General features: G+C 39.1%; 1 protein-coding gene across 2 annotated transcripts in view; it reads right to left on the bottom strand.

Annotated features, from left to right (window-relative positions):
* The window catches only part of GK (glycerol kinase), a 36888-nt gene extending 23973 nt beyond the window's left edge, over positions 1-12915 (bottom strand). For both annotated transcript variants that reach the window (XM_055801682.1, XM_055801683.1), the window contains exons 1-7: positions 12694-12915; positions 4566-4639; positions 3801-3907; positions 3156-3233; positions 2098-2177; positions 954-1091; positions 354-463 (exon numbers count right to left, since the gene is read on the bottom strand). In XM_055801682.1, coding sequence (XP_055657657.1) covers positions 354-463; positions 954-1091; positions 2098-2177; positions 3156-3233; positions 3801-3907; positions 4566-4639; positions 12694-12771 — 665 coding nt within the window. In that variant the 5' untranslated portion in view covers positions 12772-12915. The remainder of the gene's footprint in view (positions 1-353; positions 464-953; positions 1092-2097; positions 2178-3155; positions 3234-3800; positions 3908-4565; positions 4640-12693) is intronic.
* Between the last annotated feature and the right edge of the window lie 228 nt (positions 12916-13143).

The following is a 13143-nucleotide window of genomic DNA, read 5'->3' as shown; positions in this document are numbered from 1 at the left end:
TTCCAACAATATCTTTATAATAATTGTTGCTAATAAATTTAAACTTAAAATAGAGACACTGTCATTGTAACTGTCTTACAAATTTGGTTAAGGAATAAAGAAAGTATTAACTACCACCGTTTCCATGAACCAGTCTTCCAGCTACAGAACAAATCTGCTACTTTTAATTAATCTAGACAGCTGTAATTTGGACATCTGGAGAGCAATGAATCTTAATTACCAATGGTAACAGTAAATAGAACAGTAATTGCTGATTGAAGTCTAGGTAAAAGATTCTTGCTATTAAATGCTTTCTTCACACATAATGTATAGAATCCATTTAAATAACAGTATTACTGAAAAACTGAGCTTACTGGCAGAGCTCAGGATCCCATTCCAAGGAATGAATGTTGAACAACATTGTTCTACTGGCATTGGTTACGTCTGTACAGTGAACGCCTCCATTCTTTCCACCTGTCAAACTCTGAACAAAAAAAAAATATTATTTGCCAAGAAAAGATACAGGTTTACTTCAACAAATTACAAAAAAATTTTCTAAATTCACAAAGTTTTGAGCTTGGGAGTGAGAACTCTGACATTTCTACAACTAAAGAGGAAGACCTGTTAATAGTGGGAAAAAGGCACGAAACAGAAAATAAAGGTACAACATGGATTCTTTTATTGCGAAGGTGGCTAAGACACCTTTCTAAAGCCCAAGATTTTTCCAAAGCATGAGCAAAATTTTACAGCAACCTATTAATGGTAAACTACACATAAGCATAAAAAAAATACAGTGATACAGGGTCAATGAAAGTTCATCTTGTAAGGAATTTTAATGGAATTTCTTTAGTTCCTTGTACTCGCATCACTGTGTGATCAGGAGGCATCATGGGTCACACAGTACTTTGCACAGAAATTTGCAGGATATGGCCATTCATTTTAAAAAGAGTGATAATAAACTCACAAATACATACCCATATAAGCCATGAATCGATAGTGCCAAACATAGCTCTTCCATCATCAACTGCTTGCTTAATCTCCTCCACATTATCCAAAAGCCACCGAAGTTTCACTGCACTAAAATAAGTGCTAAGTGGAAGACCAGTCCTAAACTGTAAAATAAATTTTAAAAAAAGTAATTAAACACTATTAAAGTATCTTTTCCATGAATACTGTAGTTATACATATAAAAATGGTCATAGTAAGTAAAAAAACGCAGACACAAAACTCAGAGAAATTACACAATCTTATTTAAATAAGTACTAAGCACACAATACACAAGTCTGAAAATACCAAAACCATTAATGGACAAAGATCAAAGCTGATGTAACTGCAGTTCAATGACCATTTATGTGGAAATAGCTGTTTGCAGAAGTCCTGTCTTATCTAGGTTATCTCTGTAGGACTAGACAGCAAGGGTCAACAACGAAAATGAGCAGCATGACACAGGAAAGATGGAATTTGTATTCCACTAGAACTGAAAAATCAAGTAAGTTTATATGCTTTTTGACATCCATTTCCTGTCTATAAGAAAATATATATAATATATAAAATATATAATATTTATCCAGTCAATCAAGGAAAATAGAAATCAAAGAATTACGACACCTTTTTGCAAGCAATTACTTTCCAAATTGTTATATATACCCATATTAAAAAAAGAAGTAATTTGCTCTTTATAAACTATCTTCCCAATTCTCAGAATGCTTACAATTAATTTCAATATTAAGATGAGAATAGGCCTAAGATGAGAAAGGGTAAAAAAATTCACATCAATGAATTATTTTCCAAGTAGTTTTTTTTCTACTTGCTCTTGATTTTTGTGTGTGATCTTTACCTCTCATTGGATAGGTAGCACATGATTAAGTCTCACTAACGATTACTGGTTTAACTTCTCCAGTGAGATAAGTAAGGAGTGTTAACCACTTATTTTGAGGAAAATAAACATTTTGCAGCCTCAGATTGGTGTGTAGCATTAGAGCAAATTTTTTATTATTTGACAAGGTAAGAAAGGACTAGAAGCTACAACTGACTTACTTTGTTTTGGGGAATTTTAAGCACGCATCTCCAGAACATTAGAGTTCAGATACTATTTAAATGCTTTGCAAAATCTCTTACCTTAAAAAAGGCTTTATTTTTCCCTGGAATTCTTTTAAGAAGCCGTTCAACTGTTGACTGGGTTCTAAGGTCAAGCCACACTAAAACCACAAATAATTAAGTGATCAACTAATTTAATACACAAAAAGTAACATGTAGAAGCTGCTTCTACAAAACTAGAGCTCTTGTCAGTAAATTCCTGTCTTTATTTTTAGCTTTTCATGTAGCTGAAAGAATATTGTATTGCCTTTGTATTTTAAATGCACTGTTGTAAAAATTAAAAATGGTTAGATAAACTGATTTAGAAGAACAAATGGTATGAAAAATCAAACAGGATTTTCCACATAACAGGATATATACTTTTCTCAATCACAGCATAAGCAAGTATTCTACTTCGTTTACAGTGGATGACTGTCATGAAACTAAGAGGTTAAAACAAATAGCAGGTTGATTATTTACTATTCCTATGAAAACTTTGAACTCAAGTGCTATGTCAGAGTTATCAAGGTACAAGCAGGCTTAAGATAAAGCTGTTAACATATATTTGAATATAGAAGAGTCCTGATTTTTCAGTGATACTAAGCTAAACTAAATCTGGCACTTGACATGACTTATAAGAGTAAATCTATGCAATTACTATTTCTCAGCTGACATGATCTGAAAAGCTAAGTTAGGTTAAAAATTAAGATCCAAAACAATATTTAAACCTACTGGAAATGCTTTTCCTTTAAAGTTAAATCAAAAGCATCCTGAAAATTTAGTAGGCTTTTTAATTTAGGAGGAAGTGATTGGGGTGCAAGTAAAAGCTTCATTACATGTCAGGGATGTACAAAACCCCTCAGGAACGTTTTTTTTTTATTAAAAGCCATTAAGTGATTTATTAAGCAATAATTTTAACAGAGTAGGTTTTTCTTAGTTGCACTGGTATATATAAACACAGAGCTTATGACACAGGTATCAAAAAATCAAGGAAGTGAAGAGGCAAGGCCACAGTGAGATCTGCACAGAAAACTAGGAAAGCATTTTTCTACAACATGCTCATTTTATGATTTTACATATTCAGAAAGCATAGTAGTTACCAATAGCATTATAAAGAGGTTCTCCAGTTGTCTTGTCCCAAACCACTGTTGTTTCTCTCTGATTGCTGACTCCAATGGCTTCAGGACAAAATAGAAAGAAGTATCCTTTTCAGAAGGTTTGTTTTCCCCTTTTGGGGAGTGAGGGAGGGAAAGGAGAGGTGGAAAGGAGGGAGGAACAGGTAAGGAGAAGAGGAAAGTAAATGGGAAATAAAAAGATTCCAACTTTTTCATGCTACAATTTAGAAATGCTACTTCTAAAAGCTCATCATTCAACATTTGCTGCTTAACTTAGGTGCTCTAAATCTTTTTTTTTTTGCTACAAATTGAGACAACACAAGCACCGACAGGGAAACTAGCTTTTCCCAATAAATCCCAATTTAAATTTCAGAATCTCTTAATTCATCACTTGTCTCTGTGATTTTGCAAGATTAGATTAAGTCTACTTTGTAGATTCTGTATTGCTAATCTACACAAAGGATTTGCTTTCACATTGCTTCAACCAAACTGCTCTCAATGCCAATTTAGCTTTTCTCTGAGGTCAGCACATGCTGCCACCTTTCTATTTATTGACTTAAAAACTAGAGAATTTGACTTGCTCAACCATGAGTATGTTAAAGCCCTCAGTTACCCTTAAGTAAGGAATACCTCTTATGTTAGTGATGTCTATGTTCAGTTGTTGCAGTTTCTCACAGGTCCTCTCCACACATTCATGGACAGACTTTAGTATTTCCTTTGGATCTTGTTCCACCCACCTTTAACAAAAAGTAAACACCAGTTAATAAAAAGACAAAAAATTACATTTAGGGGGAAAAAAAGAAATTATACTCTGAAAAAACAGCTAAGCATTTTGACACAAACATTAACTACAAAGTATGTTTTACATATCTGGAAATTGTGCAATGAACTTCAAACCCTTTTAAAAGAGTAAGTTGTATTTTCACAACAAAACCATCTGCAGAAAACAAAGAATTTTGCTTTGTTTTATTCTATACTTCTGCTTTGGCAGCAAATGGCAGGTCAGTTAAGAACAAACAAAAAAAAAAAACACCTCAGAGAACAAACTAATCAATTTCTATGGACTAAACTGAAGACTACGATTAAACTGTAAAAATGTCCAGCTTTACCACTTTAAAAAAGACTTTAAGTCTCATTTAAACTTTAAAGTTTAAATTTTAAATGTGTTAATGAGTGGTCAGAGTAAAATGCTAAGTATTTTTAGTTTACTTAAATCAGAGCACATGCCAGACACCCAATGTGAGTTTTTTATGCCACTTTTCCGACTACAGTCTTTTATAGCAGATACTATGTTCTTAATGATTATTAATCAACTTCACTTTTGATCATTCATAGATAAATATACATAAGCTTTACCAATATGTACACAAATTAAAAACCACCGAAAATTCATACCCTTCTTTAGGGAATTTCTGCTGTATCTCAACTTGATGGTGACTCAAGAGCTCTGCTGTTTTTGCATTAAAAACCTGCAAATAAATTACATGACAGGATTTCCTACGAACACAGAAGTTTAAACAACAATAAATGAACATTTATTATTTTGAATAAATACAGTGCTGTGATAATTGATAGTAATTGTCTATTATCAACCCAAATATCCATATAACCTGGGTTCAGATAGATGATTTTTGTAATTAAGGTAAGCAAAGAATATTTTAGTAAGCTTTGCTGTCCATTATAACTGCTGTTTTTTCTTGATGGATTGGGAAAGAACCATATTTTTTTCTTGTAGAGGTTGTGGAAATTAAACTGATGATGCATTTTAGAACACACCTCCCAGTAAAACACCCACTGCTAGTCATAATAACATTTCTTTAGTTTCTGCACTGATACTCCAATGCCAGAACTATGCCTTTTCTTGGGTTAGCTCACATTTAGGAAGAGTGATTTTAAGAGACAGACAATCACATGTAGTTTCAAAATGACAAAGGGGACCAAACTGAAGAAAGAAAAAGCACCTAGGCAGAATCCAGTTTATTTCAAAACAAACTACAAATACAGAGCTTGTGAACTATCTGACAATAAAAGAATGTCACTGCAGCAACACAATACATTAAAAAAGAAGAAAATGCAGAAGTGACTTAGATTTGAATACATTGCAATAAAAAACAGCAGAGAATCCTGAGGACTATACTAATGGCTGTTCTTAAGGCATCACAAGTTAGAAGAGGCTCTGCCTTGCAGTAAAAGCTCAGCTAGAATACACAACAGTCTTAATTAACCATCAGTGGCCTGTTTCCAAAAGTAATCTACTGTGGCCAAGCTAAGATGACACCCAATAAAACATCCAACTTCATTGTACCATGAGTAAACCAGCATAACTGACTGGGCAATGATGAAGTTCCTGTGAGAACAGCTCTTGCTCACTAGCATCATGCAGAATCTTTTGAAGAACACTCAGGGACCTAGAAAGTAAAATCTAACAGCAGCTTCAGGTGAACTGCAAAACATGCCAGTGGCACACCATCCTGTCTTTTTTTATGGCAAGCAGAGGAGGGTTGGCTTTAGAAACCACTCGTGCTAAGGTACAAAACTCAGTTATACCCATCCACTCTGTGGGATATAACTGAAGTTTTTCTAGACTTCCTTGGTAATGCTCTCCTCTCATTCCACAAATTCTAAGACTTTCTCTTAAAGCTTTTAATCCATAAACTCTTGATTTCATTTAGATAGTACAGTTTACTCTGAAACTATTAGAACAATTCTGACAAAGTGCAGATGAAAGTTCCGATTCTCCAGTTTCTTTGAAACTTTGAAGTGTTATCTTTAGAGTGAAACTTTGATGACTAGAAACATTCTATATATATATATTAGAATCATAGAATAATTCAGGCTGAAAGGGACCTTGAGAGATCTCTAGTACAACCTCCTGCTCAAAGCAGGGTCAGCTGTGAGATTAGACCAGGTTGCTCAAGGATTTTTTCTAGGCAGGTATTGAAAACCTCCAAGGATGGAAAGACTACAACCCCTCTGGAAAATACTAGAAGTTATTTTTTCCCCTCCACTGCCAAAAAGACAAGTTTTTAAAAGGTACTAGTTTGTCCTTTTCTGTTGTCAGTTGGAAAGATTAGATAGAAAAAGCACCACTATTCTTTTTACCATATTTACTTGTACAAATTTAATCTACACCTCAGGCTTGACATGAAGATATCCTAACAAAAGGGTAAGCTCTGTCAGTACTTAGATGTTTGGAAGGAATTAGTATAATGGGATACAGGTCTTAAAACACTGTGCAACATAGTTAGTAGGAGAGATAAGGTTTTGCATGTATGCAGAAAAATTTTTTACTTGAAACTGCTTTTCTGCCTAAAGCATAGTAACATTTACTAAGTTTTTATAATAAAGATAGCAGAAGACTTTTTATTGAACCTGTATGTATCTGCTCTACTAGCAATGTCAAATATCGTTCAGTAATCATTCACCATTAATCATTCAGTATTCCTTGAAACAGAAGGCAGTACATAAAGATGCCTACTGTTAGCAGGAAATAAATACAGATTCAATTAGACAAGGTCATTCATTGAACCTGGAGTGTGTGGCCTGCTCTAAAATAAAAATAAATATATATATTTACATATATAAATATAAAAATAGAATAAAATAAAAAAAAGGTGAAGCTCTAGCACAGCAAAGTGTTTTGCTTCCTTCTAAACAAGCTGCTCAAATAGCAATAAATTATCAACTGAAGCAATAACACTATAAATGCATAATTTTTTTCATGCCCATCGAGAAGAACTAGGTAAACATGCTTTCCTAATCCATCAGGAACAAAACTGCAAGCTTCTGACATCCTCAACAAAAGCATCAGACATTCCCTGTACCTCAAAGCAAGGGATTAAAACCTTTCACTGGGAACAATACCATGTTCTACACTGATAAACAGAATTCTGATACACAAAAGAATGCCAAACATAAATGAGTCATTACAATTAAACCTAGAAGACGATAAACAAAGTAGGGAATAAATAGAATGCGACCTGCCCTCCTTCCCTGCCCAAGTCCCCGTCCCCTGCCTGCCCCCCCTCTAAAAAAAAAACAACAACCGACAACAAACCAACCATAGCCCTGATGCCAAAAAAAAAAAAACCCTAAACAATTGTTTCTCTCTGACAGTGGTAAGAGAGATAAAGAGGTGACAATGGGTAATTCAGGTAAGGTCAATACATTCCTGTTGAAACAAGTTTGAGGTGTATTTCTGTCAGTGCTTTCTTTCCTTTCATATCCATTAAGAACTGGTTCCAGTTTATGGTACTGATCTCTCACTTTTTGTAGGGGGGATGGAAGTCAAAGTCAGTTTTGCCCTCATTTTATGAGCAGTACTCACAAAATAATTGCCTAGGTTATTCGGACATGCAGAGCTATCCGCAAAGACTGAAAACCACCAGATATGTACTGAATTCTTGGGTGACAGATTAAAGACAATAAATAAAAAACATCCTCCTTCCACTCCCAACAAATTATCATACAAAGAATTAGAGCTTGAGCATTGAATCTCAAGAGTGAAGGAGAGAAGAAAGACCTATTTAGCTATGCTGTCCGTAAGCAAGCACACAAGCACTGGGCTGATCACTGAATTTGAGCTCTTTATAGGGTCTCTAGTGTAACACATGACATCATATGAAGGGGTGCAAACAGTTGCATGGTATTACACCAAGTCTTTATGACCTTAGTGGAAAAGAATTCAGATCAATCAGCTGTAACAATTTTCAAAGAATGAAAAGAAATAAGACAAACAGAAACATGAGGCTCAGGGAAGTGATGCAAGAAGCTGCACAGCTGAAATTACAATAATGAAGACAGATTTTAGAAGTAACTTTCCATGCTTTGCCAGGTAACTGCCTGCAGAAATGCTACTTCTGTTAGTTTATGCTATACTTTCATGAGCTCCTGTTAAGCTAGAAATGTTACAGCTTTGCAGGCAAGCAAGCTCAGAGCTGGAGTTCTGAAAACGCACTGAAATCAACCCAGCTGGGGGAAGGATGACAGACAAACGTAACTCCACCTTTAGCATTTAACTAGAATTATCAGGCAATCAGAATTTGTGTACGTACGTACAGTTTAACAAGTCTCCTAGAAATTATCTTGCTTGGAAGGCTCCTAATGAACACACCTCCCTCCCCCCCTCAAGGAGGCGCTTATGATTATGGGAATAAAAAGTAAAAATCGCAATACATTTTAAGTGATAAAAACTAAGACTTAGGGAAAAACTGAAGTATTTGAAATATTTTCAACCCTTCTTGTTAACTATACAATCAAGTTTTGCTTTTTCCCAAAAGGTCATGTTACCTCAGTAGAAGAGTGAAATAGATTCCCCTCTGAAGGGTAAGCTCAATGGGTACACCAATTTTTTCCTTATCTAAAACCAGGTTTTGTTTCCTGAAAAGAATGCTTACAGTGTGATATAGCTTTATTGGGATGCTTCTTTGGGAAATGAAGGAAGAAACACTCCACTCAGGTGGAAAAAAAATTGTCTGTGGCTGACTGACAAACCTAGGACCTGAAGTTCTGTACATGTATGTGTACACTGTATGTGTACTTTCGATTCTTGCTGTTCCTGGATAGAATGCCAGAAAGACTTCAACCTGCAAATAGCTTTCAAGGGATCAGGCAGTGGCTCAGCCAGCCATTAGCTTCTGATCCCAAGACTTTTAGCAAAAGAAGTTAACAGTGGATTTTTATGATAGGATTCTTGAAAAAAATAAAATCAAACACAAGAGAAGCACGTATTTGATGAAAATATTTGGCCAAATATCTAGACCAGAATTTATTCACGTGGGTACACTTGTTTAGCCTACTCAATTTATTTTCCTGCTTGATATCTTACAGAAAATGAGCCTTAGGCAATTGGACTGGTACTCAAAGCACTGCACTCTCCCTGGTAACTCTGAATCTGTTATCCAGGTTCAACCTAACTTTACAGGAAAGCTGAGATCTCAAAAATAATTACAGCTTATTTTGCAAAAGCAAGTAGCTTAGCAAAGATCCAAATTAAGGTTTCCAGAGGGTAAAACCACAGCACAAGCTAAAACTGTATGTGTATTGTGTGTGAGAGGCAAGGATAAATGAGGAGTGACAGTAACAGAAATGTACCTACATTCTGGTGCTTCTTTATCATCTATCTGTGTTCGTACAGTCTCGTTCACGTAAGCAAGAGAATCTCTCAAAACTTGTGTCTATATATAGCATAATTATTTCTAAAAGGAATCTCTGGAGGTTGTCTAGGCCAACTCACTGCTCAGGTAAGCTTAAATTTAAAGTTAGACCAGTTTGGTCAAGGCCTTTTCTCATCCAGGTGTTGAGTATCTGCAAGGATGGAAATTCCACAGGCTTTCTGCACCCCTGATCCGGAGCCCCTCATAAGTCAAAATTTTTTTCTTTACATCTGTTTGAAACTTCACTTGCTGCAACTTCTGTTCACTGCATGTTGCCTTTTTCTGTGCATGTCTGAGAAAAGGTTGGCTCTGTATTCTCTACAGACTGTGGTTAGACGGCTGAAGACACTGCCTTAGACTCCCCTATGAAGAAACAACCCCTGATCTCCCAAGTTCTCCTCGTGTGCCTTGTGCTACAGCACAGTGATCATGTTAGTGACCATTTGTTGGACAAACCCCAGTTCTTCCGATTCTCTCTTCCTCTGGGGAGGCCAAAACCAGCCACAGCGTTCCAGATGCTGCCTCTTACGTGCCATGCAGATGGCAATAATCACTTTTGTTGATCTGCAGTCTGTACTTTTCTTCATGTGGTTAATCTTCACCACAAGGACGCGCTGCTCACTTATATTAAACTTGCTGTCCAGCAGGCATCTGGGTCCTTTTCCAACAAGCTGCTTCTTAGCATTCTGTCCCAAGCGCCAAACTTTGTTGAACTTCATGAAGCTTCTGCCAGGCCTCTTCTCCAACTGGAATTCCAGTCAACTGCTTCTTCTGGTCTGTAGTCACCTGTAAACTTGAAAGGGCATTCCAACCCATCCCCCAGGTGGTTGATGAAAATACTATAGTATATCAGCCCTTTTACAAGTGGACCACCACTTGTAAATTGGCCACCTGTAACTGTAAGTTTAGACTGAACTGTTGACACCACCCTTTGGCCGCAAAGGAGAAGCCAGTTTTTCACCCAGACATCTTTAACCCAGTAAGTCTTCCATCTTAAAAAACTAGGTAACGGTTGCACTGTACTACTGAACAGACATGTGCAAAGTAACCAACACTTTGATTCTGACTGGTGACTTGGTGAAGATTAAAATTGTTGGAAGCCCTGAAGAAAAAAAATGTAGAGAGATCAATGAGAAAGGTATGCAAAACAACTAAGACAGTAAAAGATGGAGAGATAGTAAGAGAGACAGGGAAACAACTCAGGCAAAAAGAACACCACATCACATTTTGGCTTAAAATAATTCAAAGCAAAAATCTCCCTTCTAACTGTAGCAATCTCTTTCCAGCACAGAATTCTCCAGATATATGTGCTATTATCTGTGTAATTGATGCAACTTGTAGTAGATTCCTGCACACTTTGCCCTTTTCCTCCCCCCACCCCATGTTCTGATTCAGTTCAGTGATGTACCTTTTTTTCTCAAATCCACATACCTTAATTATCATACTAGTTTGATCAACTGCCAAGTGCAGGCCAGCACTGTATTTTGAAATTAATTAAGAGAAAATGAGATGGATACAAGAAGAACTGAAGAATGACAGACATAATATACGTTTTTAAAAAAATAAGGAAAGAATTATGGCCTCTTATTTATTTGTGTAAGCACCTGAATCCTCAAACAGAGGAAACATATCTCATGTAGACAGAAAAAAACCCTGACTGTATACAAGCCATTGATGAATGCATCTGGTATAAGAAATTCCTTGTCAGAAGAACTTGTAAAAATACCTGTAAAAAGAGCTTGAATATAAATTTAAATCCTTCAGTGTCTCTTTTAGTTCTACTAGTCTTATCCTTTTAGGCTAAGAAAAAAGGTAACTTGGTATACACGTAAAGCAGATAGAATTAATCTTCAGGTGTTACAGGGAACTTCTCCAAATGCTTTTCTGAAATGGACTCCTGACTGGCATTCAAGATAGTCCGGTGGTGTCATTTGTCAGTTTGAAGTTTCTCTCCACCCCCAGATCTGGGTTTTGTCATTTGACAATCCCATGAAGGTCGTGATATTGAGTAATAATGGTAACACATGTCAAGAAGATATTCTAGTCTCCTGCTTCATGAAAGAACATTCCACATGGGGGATGCATTAAAAAAAAAAAAAGGAAAGCAAAGGAAAAGGGAAAAGAAAAAAAAAGGAGAAAGAAAAAATGAAAAAGGAGAAAGAAAAAAGGAAAAAAGGGAAAAAAGAAAAACGGGGAAAAAAGAAAAACGGGAAAAAAGAAAAACGGGAAAAAAGAAAAACGGGAAAAAAGAAAAACGGGAAAAAAGAAAAACGGGAAAAAAGAAAAAAAAAAGCCAAAACATTTCTCTTCCCAGTTCAACACTGTATATTTGACAACATTTTTTGTATTTAGTCATTATTCCTCTTCCATGATGGAAAACGTCACTGGGATCTAAATCAAATTACCATGACTTACTGACTAGGCGACTGGACATTTGGAGAGATTTGCAAGCAGGAAGTTTACATAGTAAGTTTCATATATAATAACAACATTAGTTACTGTCTACTGCATAATATGGAAATAACTAGATCCTTAAACTAAAAGGCTTTTATATATATGATTAACATAGTCATTGCCCCATCCTTAAACAATCTTCCTCTAGCATTTAAACAAGCCCATCTTTAGTCCCGTCACCTGAAGTTGTGTGCAAGTGCACGGGATGCACTGACAATTTGGGATGTAGCCTCCAGAACTGCAGCAGTCATTCCAACAGGCCCAAGTAGGTTTTAGAGGGAAACACAGCAGTCATTGCATTGTCTGAACACTACCTAACCACAGCCACTGAATTCACAGGGATCTGTTCCTCCCGTGCCTGAGCACTGCGCCCACTTGATTCGGTTCAGGGCGAGATATCCGGCAGATTTAAAACACAGCCTGCCCGAAGGAGCAGGATTTTGCAGCCCCCTCAAGCAGCAGCTGCCCTCCCGCTTGCTCTGGGGCCGGACGGGCACTGCCGGTCCTGCCGCCGGGCCCGCTCCCCTTCGTTCTGCGCGGGCCGGGCAGCGCTGCTCGCCCCCCAGCGCGGCGGGAAGGCGACGGGGGTCTGATCGCTGGGGGGACACCGCCGGCCGGCGGCCTCGCCACCCCAGTACCCACCAGCACCCGCCTCTCCGGGCGGCGCGGCAGCCCCGGCCCGCCGCGGGGATGAGGGATGCCGGCCCAAGGCAGCAGCCGGGGCAGCGGTAGCACGGCCCTGCGCGGCCCGCCCCCCTGCCCTTCCCCAAGGGCACAGCAGAGGCCAGAGGGACCCCGCGAGGATGCAGGAGAGGGAAGGAGCGGGCGCAGCGGCTCCCTCAGGCCGCGGGGCCGCCGCCCGTCCCTGCGCGCCGCAGCGCCAGAGGCCACCCCAAGCCCCAAGATGTGCTCACCAGGAAGCGAGTGGAGCTGGTGCCCTGATCGATGGAGCCCACCAGCGGCCCCAGCACCATTCGGTCCGACGCGGCCATGACCCCGCTTAGCCGCCCGCCGGGTCCCCTCAGCGATCCCGCAGCGATCCCTCAGCGAGCGGCTAACGGCCGCGCTGACACTGCCCCGGCCGCTCGCGGCCAGCGGCGCGTGGCTGCCGGGTGAAGCCGGCGGGGGGGCGGGGCAGGCGGGCAGGCGGGGCGGGGGGCGCTGCCGCGCGCATTGTCAGCCCGCAGCCAACCAGCGCTCGGGGCGCGGCGGGGCGGAGGGGCGGGGGCGGGGCCGGGAGGCGCAGGAAGTGGGCCAGCGGCGGGGGCGCGGCGGGGGGGGTCACGTGGTGGGTGGTGCACAGCACGCCCCCCGCCCCGCCCCCGCCCCCGCCCCCGCCCGCCGGAGAGCCGCTGGCATGAGGG

Source organism: Falco peregrinus, chromosome 4 (assembly GCF_023634155.1).
Source record: "Falco peregrinus isolate bFalPer1 chromosome 4, bFalPer1.pri, whole genome shotgun sequence".
Classification (NCBI taxonomy): Eukaryota; Metazoa; Chordata; class Aves; order Falconiformes; family Falconidae; genus Falco; species Falco peregrinus.
This window is presented reverse-complemented; position numbering and strand designations above follow the sequence as displayed.